Source organism: Ailuropoda melanoleuca, chromosome 4, assembly GCF_002007445.2.
Source record: "Ailuropoda melanoleuca isolate Jingjing chromosome 4, ASM200744v2, whole genome shotgun sequence".
Taxonomy (NCBI): domain Eukaryota; kingdom Metazoa; phylum Chordata; class Mammalia; order Carnivora; family Ursidae; genus Ailuropoda; species Ailuropoda melanoleuca.
The window spans coordinates 9,492,755-9,512,662 of NC_048221.1; the positions used below are offsets into that span (position 1 = coordinate 9,492,755).

The 19,908-nt window shown below is 58.9% G+C and overlaps 2 protein-coding genes across 12 annotated transcripts in view; one reads left to right on the plus strand and one right to left on the minus strand.

Moving 5' to 3' along the window:
• Positions 1-4: 4 nt before the first annotated feature.
• Positions 5-15,813, plus strand: CC2D1A (coiled-coil and C2 domain containing 1A). 3 transcript variants are annotated; one of them, XM_034657874.1, is made up of 29 exons: positions 5-286; positions 1,623-1,758; positions 3,397-3,512; positions 3,607-3,672; positions 3,955-4,089; positions 4,188-4,422; positions 7,615-7,739; positions 8,060-8,132; positions 8,275-8,346; positions 8,455-8,585; positions 8,664-8,736; positions 9,409-9,542; positions 9,894-10,005; positions 10,087-10,259; positions 10,982-11,104; positions 11,190-11,248; positions 11,339-11,455; positions 12,695-12,768; positions 12,843-12,901; positions 13,021-13,072; positions 13,191-13,290; positions 13,371-13,461; positions 13,770-13,907; positions 13,999-14,063; positions 14,636-14,699; positions 14,798-14,924; positions 14,998-15,074; positions 15,159-15,206; positions 15,309-15,813. In XM_034657874.1, the coding sequence occupies exons 1-29, from the start codon at positions 227-229 to the stop codon at positions 15,327-15,329; spliced, it is 2,856 nt and encodes a 951-aa protein (XP_034513765.1). In that variant the 5' UTR covers positions 5-226; the 3' UTR covers positions 15,330-15,813. The 3 variants fall into 3 exon arrangements, with proteins under 3 accessions (XP_034513765.1, XP_034513763.1, XP_034513764.1); XM_034657872.1 differs by having other exon boundaries at positions 6-286; positions 9,891-10,005; XM_034657873.1 differs by having other exon boundaries at positions 6-286; positions 9,891-10,005; positions 14,002-14,063.
• A 149-nt stretch (positions 15,814-15,962) lies between these two features.
• Positions 15,963-19,908, minus strand: part of PODNL1 (podocan like 1) — a 5,811-nt gene continuing 1,865 nt past the window's right edge. For 2 of the 9 annotated variants that reach the window (XM_034657875.1, XM_034657878.1), the window contains 8 exons: positions 19,740-19,804; positions 19,524-19,633; positions 19,126-19,282; positions 18,774-18,889; positions 17,653-18,568; positions 16,859-17,007; positions 16,580-16,715; positions 15,963-16,463 (listed from right to left, as the gene is read on the minus strand). In XM_034657875.1, coding sequence (XP_034513766.1) covers positions 16,275-16,463; positions 16,580-16,715; positions 16,859-17,007; positions 17,653-18,568; positions 18,774-18,889; positions 19,126-19,282; positions 19,524-19,633; positions 19,740-19,804 — 1,838 coding nt within the window. In that variant the 3' untranslated portion in view covers positions 15,963-16,274. Of the gene's footprint in view, positions 16,716-16,858; positions 17,008-17,652; positions 18,569-18,773; positions 18,890-19,125; positions 19,283-19,523; positions 19,634-19,739; positions 19,805-19,908 lie in introns of all 9 variants that reach the window. The other 7 variants (XM_034657876.1, XM_034657879.1, XM_034657877.1 and 4 more) reach the window with 7 other exon arrangements.

Genomic DNA, 19,908 nt, shown 5'->3' on the forward strand with positions numbered 1-19,908 from the left:
CGGGCCCAGCAAGTCCAGTGGCTGCGCTCTGGTGCCGCGGAGCCCGAGGGCCGAGGCGGAAGTGAGGCGGCCACCCCGGGGGTCGAGGGCGCGGGGTCAGCGGTCGCGGGGCGCCAACGAGGGGCGCGGGGCTTAGGAAGTGCGCGTGCGCGGCGATAGGCCCCGGGGGAGGAGGCAGGGCAAGGCCAGGCGAGGTGGCAAGTGGCCCGGGCATTCAGCCTGGAAGATGCACAAGAGGAAGGGACCCCCGGGACCCCCAGGCCGAGGTGCCGCCGCCGCCCGCCAGGTGAGTCTGTACCCCACGGCCTCGCCTACAGAACCCTACTCATCCCTATCTCAGGTTCAGGGGAGGACCCCACCCCCCGGGGGAATCAGATCACCACCCCCTGGTGAGCCCGGGTCCCTGCCCTCCAGATGAGGTTCTGTCCCCCAAGTGCCGCCTGCTGGCCCCTGCTCCCCAGCTCCTCAGCTCTTGGCGCCCCGCCCTGGGCTCAGGGCCACCTGTTGCCGCAGCCTCTCCAGTTTGGGAGGGGAAGGCCTCGGACCTGGGATAAGGATAGTTACTGCACTCCTGGCCTGAACACGCATGGAACCTCGCATCAGCCAGGCCAAGTCAGACTCTCTTTATCCCCACTGTACAGATGAGGACACTGAGGCCCAGAGAGGTGAAAACAGCTTCCCAAGGTCATAGGGATTAACAGTTTGGCCAGAGCTAAGTGCAAATCCTGAGCTACGGCCATGAGCCCGTGGGACTGTGTCTGGACCTCCTTTCCCTCCTGCATCTCCTCTGCCCCAGGCACCTGGAGAGTTCGATTCCATCAGCTTTGATGGAAGAACCCCAGGACATAGCTTAGTGCCGGGGTATTAGAGTCTGGCCAGGCTGGAGTTCCCTGCTGGCCTCTGTACCTTGGACACTCTGCTTCACAGCTCTTACTCCTCAGATTCCTCATCTGTAAAATGGAGGCCCTAACAGTCTGTAAGTCACAGGACAGTTGTGAAAATTCATTGAGACAGTTTATGGAAAGTGCTAGAACATAGTCCTCAATAAGTGTAACCTCATTATTACTGTTAAAAGGAGCCATACATAATTGCCCATTTTGACCCACAGAAAAGGCAATTTTGTATAGTTCAACATAATATTATCACATCACGATTGGTCTTGAAACAGGTCTGTTACACAATGAAAACCCCGCTTTCAACTTCTGTGTTGTTTTCCTGGCTTCTATTTGCTCTTGGAACCTCCTTCGTGGCCCCCACTGCTGAGTGTGCTGGAAGGAGAAGCCCAGATGTGCAGAGTGGCTTTGCTTTGGGCAAGGTGTGGGGCCTGCTTTTCCCACTGAACTTGGTCAGCAGCACATCATGGGCGTGGGCTCAGAGCAGGGAGCAGGGTCTCTGCCTGCCCTTTGCCCCGTGTGTTGATCTGTGCCAGAAAGCCCAGCCCATCCTGGGATACCTGTTGCATTCTGAGCCCATTTCAGCCTCCTGGCACTCCTCAGGGAAAATGACTTTCCCCAGGAGGTCTGGGTTTCCTTCCTGCTAAGGGAACTCTGGGTCCGTCCTGGCTGCCTCTGACCAAGTGGGATGCATTCCGAGGTCTGACTGGACCCTTGCTCTTCCCTCAGCTGGGCCTGCTGGTTGACCTCTCCCCAGACGGCCTGATGATCCCTGAGGATGGAGTTACCAATGAGGAACTGGAGGCCGAGTTCTTGGCCTTGGTTGGGGGCCAGCCCCAAGTCCTGGAAAAGGTCAAAGGCAAAGGTGAGACTTTCAACACACCCCTGAACATTTTCTGAGCTCCTGCTGTGGGCAGGGCTCAGCGCTGGACCCTGGGGAGAAGGAGGAAAGGAGATAGAGAAGGTCTTTGCCCTCCTGGAACCCTCAGCCTGGGTAAGGGTTTAAGTGATCAACTATGGACCCAGGGTGAATGTTCAAATCCCAGCTCTGCCGCTTACTGGCTGTGTGACTTGATGAGTCCCAGCATATGTGTGGGCCTCAGTCTCCCCATTCGTAAAATGGGAATAATGACTGCACTTCATCACAAGAGTTATTCTTCCAGTGTTCGTAAAGCACTTCACACAGGGTCTAGCATTTCTTCCAGCTTGCGTCCCGTGATGAGGGCTGGGATGAGGGAAGCCCAGAGCGATGGGAGAGACCTGTGAGCTAGGGCCAGATGCCCGCAAGAGGCACCCATAGTAAGGAAGGCCAGGTGAAGAGCTGGGAAGCATTTTGGGGAGAGGCCGCAGCACCTGCAAAAGCCCCATAGGGGAGGTGGCAGGGGGCTGCAACTCTGTAATGGGCAGTGGGACTGGAGCTCCGAGGGCAAACGGAAGGAACCTTTATACTTTTCAGCTAATTCAGTCAGTCCTCCTTATTGATGGATTCCATATTTGTGAATTCACCTGCGGGCACCCAGATCAGTACTTGGGGAGCTTTTGCGGTTCTCGGCGGGCATGCACAGAGCTGCCAGGAGTTGGAGTCGCTCGACATACATGCTCCCAGCCGAGGCGGAGCGAGATGCCACTCCGCCTTCTTGTCCCGCCGTGTGCCATAAAACAAGTGTCTTTTCCACAGTCTGTGTAAAGCTGCACTTTTTTCTCATTTTGGTGCTTTTTGTTGGTGATTTTGCTCTTCAAGATGCCCCCAAGTGTAGGGCTTAGTGCTGTCTCGTGTTACTAAGAGCAAGAGGGCTGTGCTGTGTCTTATGGAGAAAAGACCCAACAGGTGAGCTTCATTCAGGCGGGAGTTAGAGTGCTGCGGTTGGCCTTGAGTTCAACGTTACCAAATCAACAATATATACCTGAAAAGGCATCATGAGGTAGAAACACACAGCAGGCAAGGGTATGACTGGGTGACAAAAATGTGCTGCCCAGAGGCTCTTGGGACCCTCGCCTTGTATTTCCTTGAGGGGCAGTGGTCCAGTGTGCACTAAGTCAGCACTGATGGCGGTTTTATAGAACATGCCTAATGCGGATAACGAGCATCACTCCGATAACAAAATGCTGACTGTGTGCTATGCTAGAGCTTCATTTATCTTTGTTCCCCACGATCCACCTGTGAGGGAGAAGCTGTTGTCCTGGTCTAATAGATGGGAACACTGAGTCCCAGACAGGGCAAGTGACTTGCCCGGGGCTCCAGAGCGAGAAAGCTGCGGAGCCAGGGTGCCAAGTCGGGCTCCATAAGGAAGAGACGAGGCAGGCGAGATCTGCGGGGATCGGGATCATACCTGGTGGGCCCGAGGGCCGTGGGGTGCCATGGAAGGCCCGGGAGGGGGACATGCTGTCCTTGTCTTTGGGGCCATGGGTAACGGATGGGAGGCAGGGGACTCTTGAAGGATCCCCGTCCAGCTGGGGCCTCTCCAAGGATCCCCGTCCAGCTGGGCCCTCTCCCTGCCGCCAGGCCCCCTGCCCATGGAGGCCATTGAGAAGATGGCCAGCTTGTGCATGAGAGACCCGGATGAAGGTGAGGACGAGGGTACAGATGAGGAGGATGTGGAAGCTGATGATGACCTGCTGGTGAGCGCCCGGGGCAAGGCGGGGGGCCTCCCATGCTGTCATTGCACCATCCAGCAGGCCCTCATGCTTGGCCCGTGGCCGTGTGCCCCTGCAGGCAGAGCTAAACGAGGTCCTTGGGGAGGAGCAGAAGACTGCGGAGTCCCACCCTCCTGTGGCTCAGGTACAGCCCAGCAACCTGCTCTCCATAGGCCAGAGTTCGAGGCCTCCCCTGGGCCCTCAGCCATGTTACGTTGCGCAGGTGGCATGACACCTCTGAGACCCAGTTTCCTGCACCGGGAAATGGGGATGATGATTTCTGCTTGGCGGGGGTGGGGTAGGGTGGGGTGGGCTCAGCTGGCCCAGGGGCAACTTGCCTGGCGTGTGGGAGGCACTTGACAAGGGAGCTCTTGGGGAGAGCTTAGGTGGGGTCACCACCCAGACTGTGCCCCGGTCCCTCCTGCAGCTGAAGGCCACAGCCCCCAGCCCAGGGGTGGAGGCCACCTTGCAGGAGAGGCTGGCTCTCTACCAGACAGCAATTGAAAGTGCTAGGCAAGCTGGAGATGGTGCCAAGATGCGGCGCTACGACCGGGGGCTTAAGGTGAGCGGGCAGGTGACGGGAGGGTGCTGGGACCCTACCACTGGCCACTGCACCTGGCTCCAGGCTCCTCTAAAAACCGCTTTCACACCTGCTCTCAGACACTCGAAAACCTGCTGGCCTCTGTCCGGAAGGGTAACACCATCGATGAAGGGGACATCCCACCACCTGTGGCAGTGGGGAAGGGCCCAGCAGCCACGCCCAGCCACACTGCGGCACCCACCCAGCTGGCCTCTGCAAACCAGCCGGTCCCAGAGCCCGGGGTCTCGGTCGAAGGCCCTCCTTCCACTGCTCCAGCCACATCCATAGGCTTGGCTAAGCCCCAGCTTCCTCCAGGTAGGCCTAGGGCAGGGTTGGGCTGACATGGGATTTGCGGGGGTTGTAGTCAGCAGTTGGCCATTTTGTGGAGGTGCTGACTCATTCATTCATTAGATATTTATTCATTCATTCATTTTTTTATTGAGCCCATGCAAGCAGTGGGAGGGGCAGGGGGAGAGGAACAGAGAGAATCCCAACTCCGCGCTGAGCACGGAGCCCAACGCGGGGCTCAATCCCACAGCCCAGAGATCATGACCTGAGCTGAAATCAGGAGCCAAACGCTTAACCAAGTGAGCCACCCAGGCGCCCTGTGTGTTAGATATTCTTAACACCCCTCCCTTTCCTAGGTCCTCGTGCCTCTGGAGTTCAGCAATGCCTTTTTTGTGCGTGTGGTGGTAGAATAGATATAACGTAACCTTGGCCGTTGTAACCGTCTTGCGGTGTGTAATTAACTGAGCGGCGTGTAGCACATTCGCAGTGTTGTGCAACCACTACCTCCATCTTGTTCCGAAGATTTTGCATCACCCCAAACCAAAACTCTGCCCCCACGGAACACGAAGTCCCCCATTCTCCCTCCCCCCAGCCCCTGGCTGCCACCCTCTGCTCTCTGTCTGTGAATTTGCCTCTCTTAGCTATTTCGTGTAAGTAGAACCACAAGCTATTTGAACTTTTTCACTATTTTCACCTAGTGTAATGTTGCAGCGTGCGTCAGAGCCCTGCTCCTTTCGAGGGCTCCCTCACACAGAGAGTTGTAAGTGGATGACTTCCAAGCCCTCAGCTTGTCTGTCTTCTCTCCTAAAACTCACCTGCTGGAGGTTTTCCAACCTCCCAAGAGGTTTCCCTTCTCGGCCCGCCCTCCCATTACGGGAAAGGAGTGCCTCCCCCACCCCCCACCTCGTCCCTACTAGAATATCAACACAGGCTCTGCCCCAGAGGCAGACACTCCCCGAGTGAACCAAAGAGACACTTCAAACTGGGCTGGCCTGGTCGAGAATGTAAACAGCCCGTCTAAACCTTACCGCAGCCAGACTGGTTTCTAAGCTGTTGTTTTGGCAAAGGTCAAGGAGGATTGTGGGAAATCATCACCTGAAGTTCTCTACTGAAATCACCAGGACGTTTCTCACGATGGGGTTTTGGCATGTAGGTTGGCAGGGGTTCAGGGGATCCCCCGACAGGGTGATGACAAGACTCCGCCTCTTGCCATCTGTTTGTTGGGGTGAAGCAGGTTTTTTTATGCTTTAAAAAAAGAAAACAGGGAAGTTGGGAAAGAATAAACCGGGAAACAGGAGTTAATTGGTAGAGGGGGGACCCAGCCCCGACCATGTCAACAAGAGGTAACTTGCTCATAAAAGTTTACTATTGGTATATAAAAATTCTTTATCCATTAGCTTGACATGTGTAGGCTTTGCTCAATTGCGTGCTCGTAATGCCAATGCTTCAACCCGGAAGAACGTTTTCTTAACTCGGAGACTTGCAATGACGGGACATAAAACCAAGCAAATGTCAAGGTGTTTTGCCTCAACCTACGGACACCTTTTCAGGCAATTACACCTAAACTTAAAGCTCTAGGTGCAGTTGTGAGTCTGAGAAAGTACAATGCATGGCGGCTTTCCAGGTGTTTCTAGGATCTGTGGACCCTGGGTGGTGTTATCTATTACCCCGTGTTTTTTTATACCAAAAATTGCCCGGATTGCTTTCAGTTTAGAGACACTTCCCCTGAAAACCTATTGAACTGTGTTATTTGATACTGTAACTAACACACTCTTTGAAAAGAAGCTTAACTCTGCTTCCTCACTTTGGCAACGCACTGCAGGGATGGATTTTGGTTGCACAAATGTACCGTAGTGTGGTCGAGAAAAGGCTTTCGAGCACCCACATTTACAGTGGACCCTTGAACAACGCAGCTTTGAACTGAGCGGGTCACTGTTTCTTTGATAAACACAGGACAACACTGTATTTCTCTTCCTTGTGGCTTTCCTAGTGCCAATTTCTTTGGCCTGCTTTATTATGAGAACACGGTATATAATGGACGTAACATGCAAAACGTGTAGATCCAGTGCCTTTATTGTTGGTAATGCTTCCAGTCAACAGTAAGCTATAATAGTGAAGTTTTGGGGGAGTCAAAGTAGATTTTCAACTGTGTGGCGGGAGGGGTGTTGGCACCCTTAACCCCCACATTGTTCAAGGGTCAACTGAATGCCACTGAACTGTATACTTAGAAACAGTTAAGATGGTGAATTTCAGGGGTGCCTGGGTGGCTCAGTCGGTTAAGCGTCTGCCTTCAGCTCAAGTCATGATCTCAGGGTCCTGGGATCGAGCCCTGCATCTGGCTTTCTGCTCAGCAGGGAGTCTACGTCTCCCTTTCCCTCTACCTGCTGCTCCCCCTGTTTGTGCTCTCTCTCTGTCAAATAAATAAATAAAATCTTTTTAAAAAGATGGTAAATTTCATGTGTATTTTGCCACAATTAAAAAAATAAATGAAGGGGCGCCTGGCCGGCTCAGTCCATAGAGCATGTGACTCTTGATCTCAGGGTCATGAATTCAAGCCCCACATTGGGGGTAGAGCTTACTTAAAAAAAAAAAAAGTGAGTATTGGTAAGTTTCAAATCACCATGGTAATTAACGTACATTAGATTTTTAAAAAGTGATGTGATAGTTTTCTTTTGTGAATGTCAATTATTTGCAAGGCACTGGGAATGACAACTGTGGCCACTTTTGAAACTTCAGACAAAAACTTTCAGATGCCAACTTAAAAATGCATAAGGGTATGTAAGTTTTCCAAAATTCTCTTAGGGACCAAACAGCAGTGGCTCTGGAGACCGCCAGTCCTGGGCTTGAGTGCCCACCACACCATCTTCAGGCTGTGACCTCGGGGAGGCAGCCTCCCCTCTGAGCCTTGTTCTCGCATCCGTAAGATGGACCTAAAGAACAGTCTTCGTTGTGAGGATTAAATAGAACTGGTTCAGGGGCACCTGGGTGGCTCAGTTGGTTAAGTGTCTGACTCTTGGTTTCAGTTCAGGTCAAGATCTCAGGGTCATGAGATAGAGCCCCACACGAGATCGAGCACTCAGCATGGAGTCTGCTTGTCCCTCTCCCTTCCCCTCTGACCCTCTCCCCTCTCTTTTTCTCTCTAAAATAAATACATAAAGTCTTAAAAAAAGAAAAGAAAAGAAAAGAAAGAAATGGTTCATATGCTGTTCCCCCTTCCAGGTCCCTGCAGCCCCGGCCCCCTGGCTCAGGTGCAGAGCCGCCAGCGTGAATATAAGTTGGCTGCCCTCCATGCCAAGCAGCAGGGAGATACTGCCACTGCTGCCAGACACTTCCGCGTGGCCAAGGTGCGTCCAGACGGGCAGACGGGGTCGGAGGGAGAAGACAGGATGCTCCGACTTTGCATGGTGGCAAAGAGCAGGAGCTCTGCGGTCACGCCCAAACTGGAATCCTGGCTCTTAGTCGCTCTAGAGCTATAGTCTGCTGTATCTCTTAAAGCCCAATTTACCCTCTCTGTGAAGTGGGCATAAATTTTGGAAGGGGCTTAAACGAGATGGTGCAGAGGAATGGATAGAGCTGGGAGACCCCTGTCAAATGGCAGGGCACAGAGGCTCCCCACAGGGTCCTGGTCCCCAGCTGCAGCCGCCTCCCCTGATCTTTCTCTCAGAGCTTCGATGCCGTCTTGGAGGCCCTGAGCCGGGGGGAGCCTGTGGACCTGTCCCGCCTGCCACCTCCCCCTGGTGAGAACCCTACCCTGCTCACCCTTCAGGACTTGATGCTGCCACCCTCATTGGTCACCTGGGAACCCCCTCAGGCCACACCAGCCTGGGGTGGGGGGGTGCCCAAGCAAGCCCCTCATGGACTGGACCTCTCTGCCCTCAGACCAGCTGCCCCCAGACCCACCATCACCACCACCACAGCCTCCAACTCCCACCACAGTGCCCTCCACACCAGGTAGGTTCCTGGAACCCTGTGTGGCGGGCAGACCAGGGCAAGACAGTCTCTCCTTCCCAAGACTCTTAACGCGGCCCCTCTGCCTCCCGCCACCCCTGTCTGCCCCAGAGGTTCCCCCACCTCCGCGGACTCTCCTGGAGGCACTGGAGCAGCGGATGGAGCGATACCACGTGGCTGCAGCCCAGGCCAAGGCCAAAGGGGACCAGCGGAAGGCTCGCATGCACGAGCGCATTGTCAAGGTGCGTGGGGGCCTAGTGGGCAGGTAGACAGCCCCTGGAGACCTGGCCCAGGTAGCCCTAATACTGTGTCTGTCGCAGCAATACCAAGATGCCATCCGAGCCCACAAGGCTGGCCGAGCAGTAGATGTGGCTGAGCTGCCGGTGCCCCCAGGTAGGCACTGCCCCTCCCCCAGCCCTCTGGCCTCTGCCCCTTTGTAGCTGCTGTTCCTCAGATGGTACAGGCCCAGGGAGCTCTTTGCTACGCATTTAGGAATTCTGCAAACTTGTTAGATAATTGGTAACTTAAAGTTGGGTCATAATAGGAGTGTTTATACCATGGAAATTGGCAGACACTAAAAATCAGGGGGGGTTATTTGGAGAACCTATTCATCAGCGCACCATCATCTGATCCCTCTATTTCTTCTTCGTTCAGCTCACTGTCTCCTAGTCATCTGCTGTCAGCTTTACGCATACCTACTCAGCCTCCCAGGGGGTTGGGGGTCTCCTCTGGGTTCTCAAAGCTGCCTGTGTGTCCCCCGGGAGAGCAGTTATCACTTAGCACCTTGGTCCCCTGGGAATCCCTCCAGGCCTGTGACTACCTCTTGTGCCCAGTACCCCACCTTACCTAGTGCGTGTTTGTTGGAATCTGGTCAAGGCCCAGAGGCACCAAGAGGCAAGAGGGAGGTTGGAATGATCTGGTGTCTACACAGAACCAGGAGGCGCTCTTTCCTGGATTCAGAGTATATCCAAAGCCCTGAGGCTACTTAGGAGGGGGAGGAACCCACGTCTCCACCATAATGGCACGAGTCCCTCCCTCCTGACTGGGCCCTGACTGGCCGCCCAGGCTTTCCCCCCATCCAGGGCCTGGAGGCCACGGAGCCCACCCAGCAGAGCCTGGTGGGGGTCCTGGAAACTGCCATGAAGCTGGCCAACCAGGATGAAGGCCCAGAGGATGAAGAGGATGAGGAAGCTAAGAAGGTGTGAGGGGCTGGGGTCTTGGGGTGAGGCAGGGGAGTGGCAGCAAAGCAGAGCCCTGACAGGGAAGAACTGGCCTTATCCCCGCCCTGCCTCTTCCCGGCTGTGTGGCCACGGGCAGGTCATTTTGCTCTCTGATCCTGTCTCCTCATCTGTAAAGTGGGCATGGTGACAGTCTCTGTCTCCCAGGGTCGGTGCAAAGATTCAACGAGAATGGGACCATAGGTTGCGTTCAGTGCTGAGGAAACATAAACTAAGACAGTCCCTGTTGTCAGCATCAGGCGCTGATCCTTTGGGGAGTAGAACCACTGCAGGCCCTGGGAGAGCTCTGACTTCCTCTCCATCCCTCAGCAGCCCACCAGCCCTCCGGTCCCCACGGTCCAGCCCAAGGCCCCACCCTCAAGGGCACCCCAGTCGGGCTCCACCCCAGCAGCCAAGACAGCACCTAAGGGCACCTCCACCAGAGGTAGGTATGCCCTCCCCTCCCTGGCTGCCCATTGGCTGGCCATGGTCTGGGCAGCACCTGTCAACACCCCTGTACCCACAGCCCAGCAGCAGCTGGCCTTCCTGGAGGGCCGCAAGAAGCAGCTCCTGCAGGCTGCGCTGCGAGCCAAGCAGAAGAATGATGTAGAGGGTGCCAAAATGCACCTGCGCCAGGCCAAGGGGCTGGAGCCCATGCTGGAGGCCTCACGCAATGGGCTGCCTGTGGACATCGCCAAGGTGAACTCTCTAGGCCTGCTGGACTTCCCAGGCACCCTCCCATGGGGCTCTGGCCACTTAGCCATGTGACTGGGAGTATATCAGGGTCCAGGTAAAGCTGCTATAACAAATAGGTCCCCCTAAGATTGTGGCTAAAAGAAGACAGACACATATTTCTTGCGCGTAAGGCTCGGGGCAGTCTGGGCTCTGAAAGACAAAGCCCTCCAGGGCTCGGGTTCTTTCCATCTTGTTGCTCTGCCACACCCCAGGAGGTCATCTTTGTCCACATGGTCAGAGGGGGTAGATGCCCTGTCTGCATTCAGTCCGAGGGAAGATGCGAGAGGAAGAAAGGGCAAGGCAAGCAGTTTCCTTTAAAAGAAGTGCCTTGGTGTGCCATGACTTCTGCTAGCCTTCCACTGGCCAGAGCTGAATCACATGGCTGTACCTAGCTGCAAGGGATGCTGGGACATGTAGTCTCTTGGCTGTGTGCTTAGCCAGAACTCCATTACTAGGGAAGAGGGTAAGGATCACATTTGGGGGAGACAGCTAACAGATGCTGCCACTTTGGAAATGACCATCCACTTTTCTCTTTGCACCACTTTTCACCTTGGGGAAGAAGAAAGTCCAGGGCAGGGGCAAAACAGTGGTCCAGGAAGGCCTCTCCAAGGAGGGTTGATATTTCCATGGGTGGGCCTGTTCGTTAATGACCAGCAGGCCCCTCCCCATGAGCCTTGTCTTCCCAGGTGCCACCCGCCCCCGTCAACAAGGATGACTTCTCTCTGGTCCAGCGGCCCGGCCCAGGTCTGTCTCAGGAGTCTGCCCGGCGTTACGGCGAACTCACCAAGCTCATAAGGCAGCAGCACGAGGTGAGGTGGCCCCTGGTATGGTTCTGCGGGCCTCCCTCAGGGTCGTGGCCCCCCATCCCTCCCCTCACTGTCTCCTGCTCTTCAGATGTGCCTGAACCACTCTAACCAGTTCACCCACCTGGGCAATATCGCTGAAACCAGCAAGTAAGTGCCCCTGTCCCCACCCTGCCAGACATTTGCACCCCCGGCCCACCCCTGGGACTAGGGACCTGAGCAGGGCTCTCTTGGTGGCAGATTTGAGAAGCTGGCAGAGGACTGTAAGCGGAGCATGGAGATCCTGAAGCAGGCGTTTGCCCGGGGTCTCCCCACGCCCACTGCCCGCTTTGAGCAGAGAACCTTCAGTGTCATCAAGTAAGGCCCTGATGCCCCTTGGCCCAAATGCCCCTTCAGAGAGGGGTTTGCACTCCCCAGAAGCCAGGAGAGGACTTGCCTCTGGGGGAGAGTTTGGTTGGGTGGTGAAAGCACAGTATATGCAAGGGTCCTGAGGCAGCTGTGAGGTGCAAGTGAAGGATGGTGATGGGGTGTTGACAGTGACACGTTGGAAACTGGGGAAGATCTAGTGAGTGCAGAGATGGGCCTTGTCCCAAGGCCTGGGTGAGCCCTCGGAATGGTTGTTGTTGGTCCTGCTCCTTTCAAGCCTTCCCACACCCCAGGGAATTGGGGTCACTTTTCCCATTTATAGATAAGGTTAGGTGCAGTGACAGCAATAACCTAGAATAAGCCACACCTGTCACCCCGGCTCCCCATCACCTCATCTCCACCCACTGTCCCCATTTCACTCACCTCCTGCCACACAGGCCTCTTTTTGGTCTCTCAGACAGACCAACCATGTTCCTATTTGGGGCCTTTGCGCCGGCTGTTTCCTCTGCCTAGACCCTCTTCCCCAGGTCTCCATGTAGCAGCACCATCCCAGCATCCAGAATCACCTATGATGTCACCTCCCTTGAGAGGCCCTCCTTGACCACTCTGTCTGCAGCAGCCCTTCCTGAGTGCACTCCCCCCTCCCCTATTTTAGTTCTCTGCAGGATTGCTTTGTTTCTCTATTTATATATTCATTGGTTCTCTGTTCACTCAGCTAGCTTGGGCTTCATGAGCACGGGAATGGGGTCTGTCTCACTTACTTCCATATCCCCAGCAGCAAGGACACCGGCAGACACGTAGTAGGGGCTCCAGAAATATTGCTAAATGAAGGGAAGGTCCCCCAGCAGCTAGGGCACTCGCTGGTACATGGCAGGCGCTCAAGAAATGTCAGATGAAGCAAATAAAGAAGACCGCACAGCAGCTGGGGCACTGGATGGTGAACATTAGGGACCCCAGAAATGTCAAATGAAGGAAAGCTCCCCCGGCAGGGAGGCCACCAGCTGGGGCGAAGCAGGTCCCAAATAGATCCGTGCAGACTGAAAAAAGGTCTCAAAAATAAGCCATTGGCAGAACTGGACAAAGAACTCCCAGTCTGTCTGATTCTAAAACTGGAGCCCAGGAGCCGATAAAGGCCAGCAAGGGGTTTGTTCCGTGGCCCCGCCAAGGGCAGAGAGGCGGGCAGGCATTGGAGCTGATGTACCTCTGTCTCCCCACCTGCCCTCCCGGAAGGATCTTCCCTGACCTCAGCAGCAACGACATGCTCCTGTTCATCGTGAAGGGGATCAACTTGCCCACACCCCCAGGTGAGGGGCGGCAGGCTGGGGTCAGGGCTGTGGGACTGCCTCCCTGCCCAGCTCTGACCCTTGTCTGCCCACAGGGCTGTCTCCCAGCGACCTGGATGTCTTTGTTCGGTTTGACTTCCCCTATCCCAATGTGGTATGTGGAGAGCCAAGGAGGGATGGGCTCCAGCCTCATCGGGCTGGGAGTGAGTGGGTGGGCAGGGGTCCAGGGGAGGCCCCAGCCCCCAAGTTTTCCTGCCTCCTGTTTGGCTGCAGGAAGAAGCTCAGAAAGACAAGACCAGTGTGATTAAGAACACAGACTCCCCCGGTGAGCTGAGCGGAGGTGGGAGGCAGCCCAACCCCTTGCAGCGAGAACACAAGCCCGAGCCTGTAGCCTGACCCTTCTCTCTTTCCTCTTCGCCCGCCTGTCCTCATTCCCCGAGTAGAGTTCAAGGAGCAGTTCAAACTCTGTATTAATCGCAGCCACCGAGGCTTCCGAAGGGCCATCCAGACCAAAGGCATCAAATTTGAAGTGGTCCACAAGGGGTGAGCTGGGGGTGCCAGGTGGACTCTGGGGGAGGGGGAACTGCCCTGGGCCAACCATCCTGTCCCCTTCACGCACACAGGGGGCTGTTCAAGACTGACCGGGTGCTGGGCACAGCCCAACTCAAGCTGGATGCCCTGGAGACCGCATGCGAGGTCCGGGAGATCCTTGAGGTGAGATGTGGATATTTGTCCGAAGGCTCCAGGGCGGCTCTGTCACATTTAATGTGACTCAAATGCTTCCTACGGGCCCTGGGCCTCCCAAGGGTCTCCTCTGCTGACCCAACCCCTCCCCCGGAGAGTCCCAGACCTCCCTACTTCCCAACCCTAATAGTCCCAGCACCCTGCTCCATTCTGACCAGTCGATATCTCGGCCATACCCAGGGCTCATATTTTGGAAATCGCCCTGATTCCCCCCGATCCCAACCCTGGGCCTCCAGCCACTGCCCGCTTCTCAGGCGCTTCCCCTCATTTCCACCCAGGTCCTGGATGGTCGCAGGCCCACGGGGGGGCGGCTGGAGGTGATGGTCCGAATTCGGGAGCCACTGACAGCCCAGCAGTTGGAGACCACAACAGAGAGGTGGCTGGTCATCGACCCTGTGCCAGCAGCTGTGCCCACGGTGAGACTCCTGCCCATCAGTGACCCCAGGGAAGGAGGGTTGGCTTGGGGGGAGGGGGTGGGGATCACAACGCTGGTTCTGTCCACTGAAGCAGGTTGCTGGGCCCAAAGGGAAGGCCCCTCCCGTGCCTACCCCTGCGAGGGAGCCAGGGAACAGGTAGGTGGCTGGGTTAAGCCATGCTGGAGAGAAGCACCTTCTTCCCGTCTCAGCCCCTCCTGGACAATTTCCCATCAGGCACAAATTGTCTCATGTCTCTCCCATGCTCCAAAATGTGTCCTGCCTCCCCTTCTCCTGAAGCATCCAGTTTTAACTCCTCAGCCTGATTTTTAAGATCTTTTGTGATGTTGTCAATATAGCCAGTAGTCTTCCCTCTCCCCACTTCCTCCTGTTGGTTCATGGTTACCTACACGTAGTTTTTACTGGCGTCTGGGCTTTTCTGTGGTCTTGCCCTGAGCACCCCTACCCACTAGGCCCCCCACTCCTGCCCAGCTCTGATTCCTGTGGCTCTCAGCTTGGCTGTGGCCTCCCCTAGGAAGCCTTCCCTGACCACCTGGCATTGCAGTTGCCTGAGGGTCCGGCCATCATCCCCCCCTTGGCTGCAGGCTCAGCAACAGCAGGGTGGGCCTGGCTTGTCTCCTGCCGTTCCCCGGTTCCCAGTGTGTCTGTCGAGTTAATGGGGTCAGGGCTGGGGGGTCCTTGCTGCCCCTCACCCTTCCCCACCTCCGTAGATCAGCACGGCCCCTGCATAGCCTCAGCGTGCTGGCCTTTGACCAAGAGCGTCTGGAGCGGAAGGTGGGTGCCTGCTCTGGTGGGCTCGGTGGGGGGGCAGGATTGGGGGTTCTGTAGGCCCCGGGCAGGGCCGTCACAGTGCCCCGCTTTGCATCCCCCAGATCCTGGCCCTCAGGCAGGCGCGGCGGCCAGTGCCCCAGGAAGTGGCCCAGCAGTACCAGGACATCCTGCAACGCAGCCAGTGGCAGCGGGCGCAGCTGGAGCAGGGGGGCCCGCACATCCGGAGGGGTAGGGTCTCGGGGAGGGGTGTGTGGGGGAGGGCGGGGCAGCCGTCCCCATCCTGACCCGGTCCCGCCATCAGAGTACGTGGCCCAGCTGGAGCGCCAGCTGCACTTCTACACGGAGGCTGCCCGGCGCCTGGGCAATGACGGCAGCAGGGTGAGCGGGGTGAGGGCTGGCCGGGTGTGGGGGTGCAGGTTGGGGCTGCCGGCAGCGGCCCACTGACCACCTCTCGGCCCCCAGGAGGCCGCAAAGGAAGCACTGTACAGGCGGAACCTGGTAGAGAGTGAGGTGAGTGGCCAGGGTATGGGGGGTGTGTGTGTGTGTGTGTGTGTGTGTGTGTGTGTGGCTGTGGCCGTGAGCACCCCCTGACCCCTGTGGCCTCCCCCTCAGCTGCAGCGGCTCCGCAGGTGAGGGCCCAGCCAGGCGGGCAGCTCCTGGAGAGTGGGGAGCAGGCCCAAGGCCCCGGCAGTGGAAGGAGCGGAGAAAGCCACAGCCGAGGACCAGACAAGCAGACAATCAGCGGACAGTCGGCTCCAGACGGACACATTCCCCCACTGGGTCCCCCCAACCAGGCCACAGCCTCCCTGGCAGGGGGTGTTGGGGATAGTATCACCAGCCAGCTTGTGCCCCTTGCCCAGACCTGGCTGGGTGGGCCCTGGACAGTCCCGTTTGCACAGCCTGGGGTGTCGGGCCCCTGGCCTGCCCCGGAGGTCGGGGGGCAGCTAGGACCAAGCCCCGAGGGCCCCTGCAAGCACTTTACTTCCTGTCCCTCCCCAGCCTTAACCCTGAAGCCCACCACACCCCAAAGAAGCCGCTGAGGTCAGCCAGAGCCCGGCTGGCTCCCCAGGGCTGACACAGGGAATAAAACAGCCAGGGCCACGCCTGGCTCCCTCTGTCCCATCTTTGTTTCTTGCTCCCACCCTCTGTGATTAGCTGGGTCTCCCCCACAGTCCCCCCCGGGGGTTGATGGCGAGGTATCTGCAAGGGGGCGCGGGCTGTGGGGGGGCATGTGCCTGTGAAGGATGAGTCCGCTTCACATACTTGCTGCAGGGATGCGTGTGAGGGCCCGGGGCTGTTTCGGGGCATCTGCCATGCTGTGTGTGTCTGTCGCCGGTGGCCTTGGGCGTATTTGGGTTTACAGGCATGGTCAGGCTTTACATGGTAGTTCCTGGTGACTCACATGTGTCTTGGGGCTTTGAGAGCCAGCCCCGAGGCTCACAGGCTATGAGACCAAGTCACCTGACCCTCCTAGCCTCCCACGGCCTCACCTTCCTCAGCTGGCTGCGGGACGGTGAGAGCCCCTCCTGCAAGGTGAAGGGCAGCTGGTGGGTGGTGAGCACTTGAAAGGGTTAGGCTTTATTGTTGCTGTCTCCACCTGCACGGGGAGCGGGGCGTGTGTCCGTGTGTCCGGCAGGGTTGGCGTTGTCTGTGTGCCTGGTGTGCGAGCTGCACGCTTCGGCCTCTCCCAGGGCGCCCTGTGTGTGGTGGCGGTGCCCTTGTCCCAGCCTCCCGGCGGCATAGCTCAGGCAGCCCAGCCCTCAAGACCTGAGGGAGACCGGTCGAGGCCCCAGGTGGACACTGTCTCCTCAGTCCATGGCCCGGAGGAGCCCCAGAGGTCTGGGCTGCACTGCTGAGCCCCTCTGGGCTCAGGGGCCCCCCACCCGTGGCTGACGTGGGGCTGCGGGTGGCAGCCGGACCAGGACCTGCTCGGGGTTCCCCGCCGTATCCACCACACTCAGGTGCAGGAGGCCCAGGAAGGCCTCAGGCTCAATGCTGGTCATGTGAAGCCTGTTTGCCCTGGACCAAGAGGCGGGCATGAGGGGGGGTGCCGAGGGAGGGGGCCACAACCGTCCTGACCCACCCAGGCCTGCTCGGGTCCACCACAGCCCCCCAGGGCACCCCCCCAACCGCACCCACTCTGCCGGGCTGCCCTGGGGCACCTGAGGAAGAGGGCGCGTAGGCGGGGCGTGCTGAGGAAGGCTTCGGCGCCCACGTGGCTGATGCGGTTGCCCTGCAGGTGCAGCTCCTCCAGCGCCTCGGGCAGGTCAGGGGGCACGAAGGACAGCTCGTTGTGACTGAGGTCCAGCACCTGCACAGAAGGGCGGAGACAGTGCCGCGGCCCTGGGCCTCGAGCCATCCACTCAGCCAGGCCCCGACCCCTCTTCCGGGGCACCCCACACCAGCCAGGGCCTTGTGCCCTCCCCTCGGCCCCTCACGGCTGCCACATGCCTCCCCCTGCCAGGGGTACACGGAGTTCCCTCGGGGGCAGGCCGTGATCTGGGTGCTGGGACGCCAGACAGCGGAGTCAGCCCCAAAGATGGCACTTCCCTCACCTCGGCCCTTCCGACACTGTTTACTTAGGATCGCTGTTCACTGCTTTCTCCCTAACTAGCGCTCTGTGCCGGCCTGGGAGCTGTGTCGGTTTGCACCCAGGGGCATCTCTAGTTCCTAGAGCAGCGTCTGACACCCACAGATGCTCTAAACTGCAGAATCCAGAGTGTTCAGAAGGAGCTAGGGGCGCCGTGTTTGCTGGGGGGGTGGATGGGGTGGTTGCAGAGGACCAGGTGGCAGGGACGGCACACCCCAAGGCCTGGAGGCTGCGTCCGTCTTACCCCCCCACCAGGCCCATCAGCTGGGCTCTGTTGGTGGCATCTCAGGGACTGGCGGGGAGATGCCGAGAGGCGCGGGGATGGAGGGGCCGGGGGACAGTGCGACTGACCAGCCCGCCCCTGACCTGGAGGGCCTGTAGTTCGTGCCAGGTGCCGGGCCCGATGTCTCCAATGCGGAGCCGGTTGTGCGCCAGGCTGAGCTCCCGCAGCTGGTCCAGGCCGGCCAGCAGCTCAGGCTCCAGGGTCCGTAGCTGGTTGCGTTGTAGCCGCAGGGTGTGCAGGCTGCCGGGCAGGCCGCCGGGCACCCGGGTCAGCTGGTTGCCGGCCAGGTCGAGGCTGCGCAGGGCACGCAGCGGGCGGAAAGCCCGGCGGTGCACACGGGCGCTGACCAGGCGGTTGTAGGCCAGGTTGAGCTCAGCCAGGCCCGGCATGCCGGCCAGGTCACGGGCACCCAGTGCCGTCATGTGGTTGTGTGGCAGCACCAGAGCCCGCAGGCGGCGGGGCAGCGCCGGGGGCACGCGCTCCAGCCTGTTGCCGTAGAGGTGCAGCGTGTGCAGGCGCCGCAGCGGCCGCAGCGCCCCAGCAGGCAGCCCCGTCGCTCCCAGCTGGTTGTGCTGCAGGAGCAGGTAGCGCAGGCCCCGAGCCCCACGCAGCCGGGCCGCCTCCACCCACCGGATGCGGTTGCGGCCCAGGTGCAGCACGGCCAGGGTGCGGGGCAGACCAGCGGGCACCGAGGCGAGCTGGTTGTGGGACAGGTCCAGGTACTCGAGGTGCTGCAGCTTGCTGGCGGGAGAGAGGGCCGGCGTTGGGCTGGGTGCCCAGAGCGGGGGCCAGGTGGCTCTTGGGGGCGGGGGTTGAGGAGTGGTCCTGAGATAGAAGCTGGAGACCCCAACTGGGGGCTGGTTGAGTTGAGAGACATGGGCAGGAGGCACACGTGCTGAGGTCAGGGCAGATTCCAGCCTGATGGTTGGACGTGGAGGTGCAGGACAGAGTTCTGGGTCCGAGATCGCATGTGGCGGTGATGATGTTTGGATAATAAAACTGGGGCAAAGAGCAGCCGGGAGCAAGGATGGCCGCTAGGTGCTTGGCTGAGCCTGGCACACAGCAGGTGCTCACCAAACGAGGCCTCGGTTTGGGAGTCATACACCAGAGGGGGATAGAGGATTAGGGCGCCCAGGTTCCGAATCTTCAACCCCTCCTGCCAGCACGAGGCCGCACCCCTGTCCTACCCTGTCCCGGGCCCCACCTGAAGGTGGTGGCATCCAGGCCACTGTCCGTCAGCTGGTTGTGCTGGAGGTAGAGTTCACGGAGGTGGGTCTGGCGGCTCAGGGCTCCTCGGGGCACCTTGGAGATGAGGTTGTTCTGGGAAGGGAGGAGAGAATGAGGCCGGGGGTCAGGGAGCTATGGAAGGCTCTTGAGTAAGGGAGTGACGAGGAGCTCACTTCAGCAAGGCTGTTCAGAGAGCACCTGTGAATGACCCGCGCCAGCGGATGAGACTCAAAGAGATTTCTGCCTACTGGAATTGGGAGGAGGTAGAGTGCTCCCCGCCTGCCCCTGAAGAGGCGGGAACATGGGGTGGCGAGGGGAGGGAGGGGCACCTGCAGGTGGAGCCGCTCCAGGGAGGGCGGCAGACTGGGCGGCAAGTAGCTGAGCCGGTTGCTGGAGAGGCTGAGGGTGGCTACAGCTTCGGAGCCGTGGAAGGCGTCGGGGGGCAGGCCGGCGTTGCTCAGCCGGTTGTTGTGGAGGTACACGGACCTGAGGGGAGCCCGGCTTGGCCACCAGCCTGCCCCTGGCCTGCCCCCCCGCCCCCCCCGTTCCTACCCCACACCCCAGGAGCTGCCTTCAGTGTGCACACCTGCGTGTGCAGACACACCGTCTCCTCCAGACCCCCCCTCCCACCCCCCAGGGCGGGTTCATGGTCCCCTCGGGCTTCCAAGGGTAGGGAGTGACCGCAGGCGTCTCAGGTCTGAGAGGCCTGGGCTGGGCCAGGGGCTACCTGAGCGCGGGCTTCTCCCCGAAGGTAAGCGGGAAGATCTCTGTCACTTGGTTGGCAGCCAGGTCTGCAACTCGGAGGGAGCGGGGCAGAAACTGGGGGGCCACCGAGAGCTGTGGGAGCACAGCCACGCTGGTGCCCTGCCCTGCAGCCCCCCGCGGTCCCCTGTGCGCTCTGCTGGGGGACCCCGGCCGCCCCGGGGCAGGCAGGGAGGCTCACCTTGTTGTGGGCCACATAGATGTGCTGCAGCTGGGTGAGGGACTCAAAGGCCTCATCGGGCAGCCCTGGGGGCGGGAGGGCAGTGAGGGCACCCCAGGCCCGGCCCGCATAGGGCGCAACGGCGGAGTCTCTGCTCTCTGCGGCCCCAGGGCCCCTGTCTGGGGACTGG

Coding starts and splice junctions, on each gene's coding strand:
- CC2D1A (XM_034657872.1), top strand. CDS start 227: ATGCACAAGAGGAAGGGACCCCCGGGACCCCCAGGCCGAGGTGCCGCC. Junction 8,133..8,274: donor CCGCCTGCCACCTCCCCCTG/GTGAGAACCCTA, acceptor CTCTGCCCTCAG/ACCAGCTGCCCCCAGACCCA. Junction 12,769..12,842: donor CAACTTGCCCACACCCCCAG/GTGAGGGGCGGC, acceptor GTCTGCCCACAG/GGCTGTCTCCCAGCGACCTG.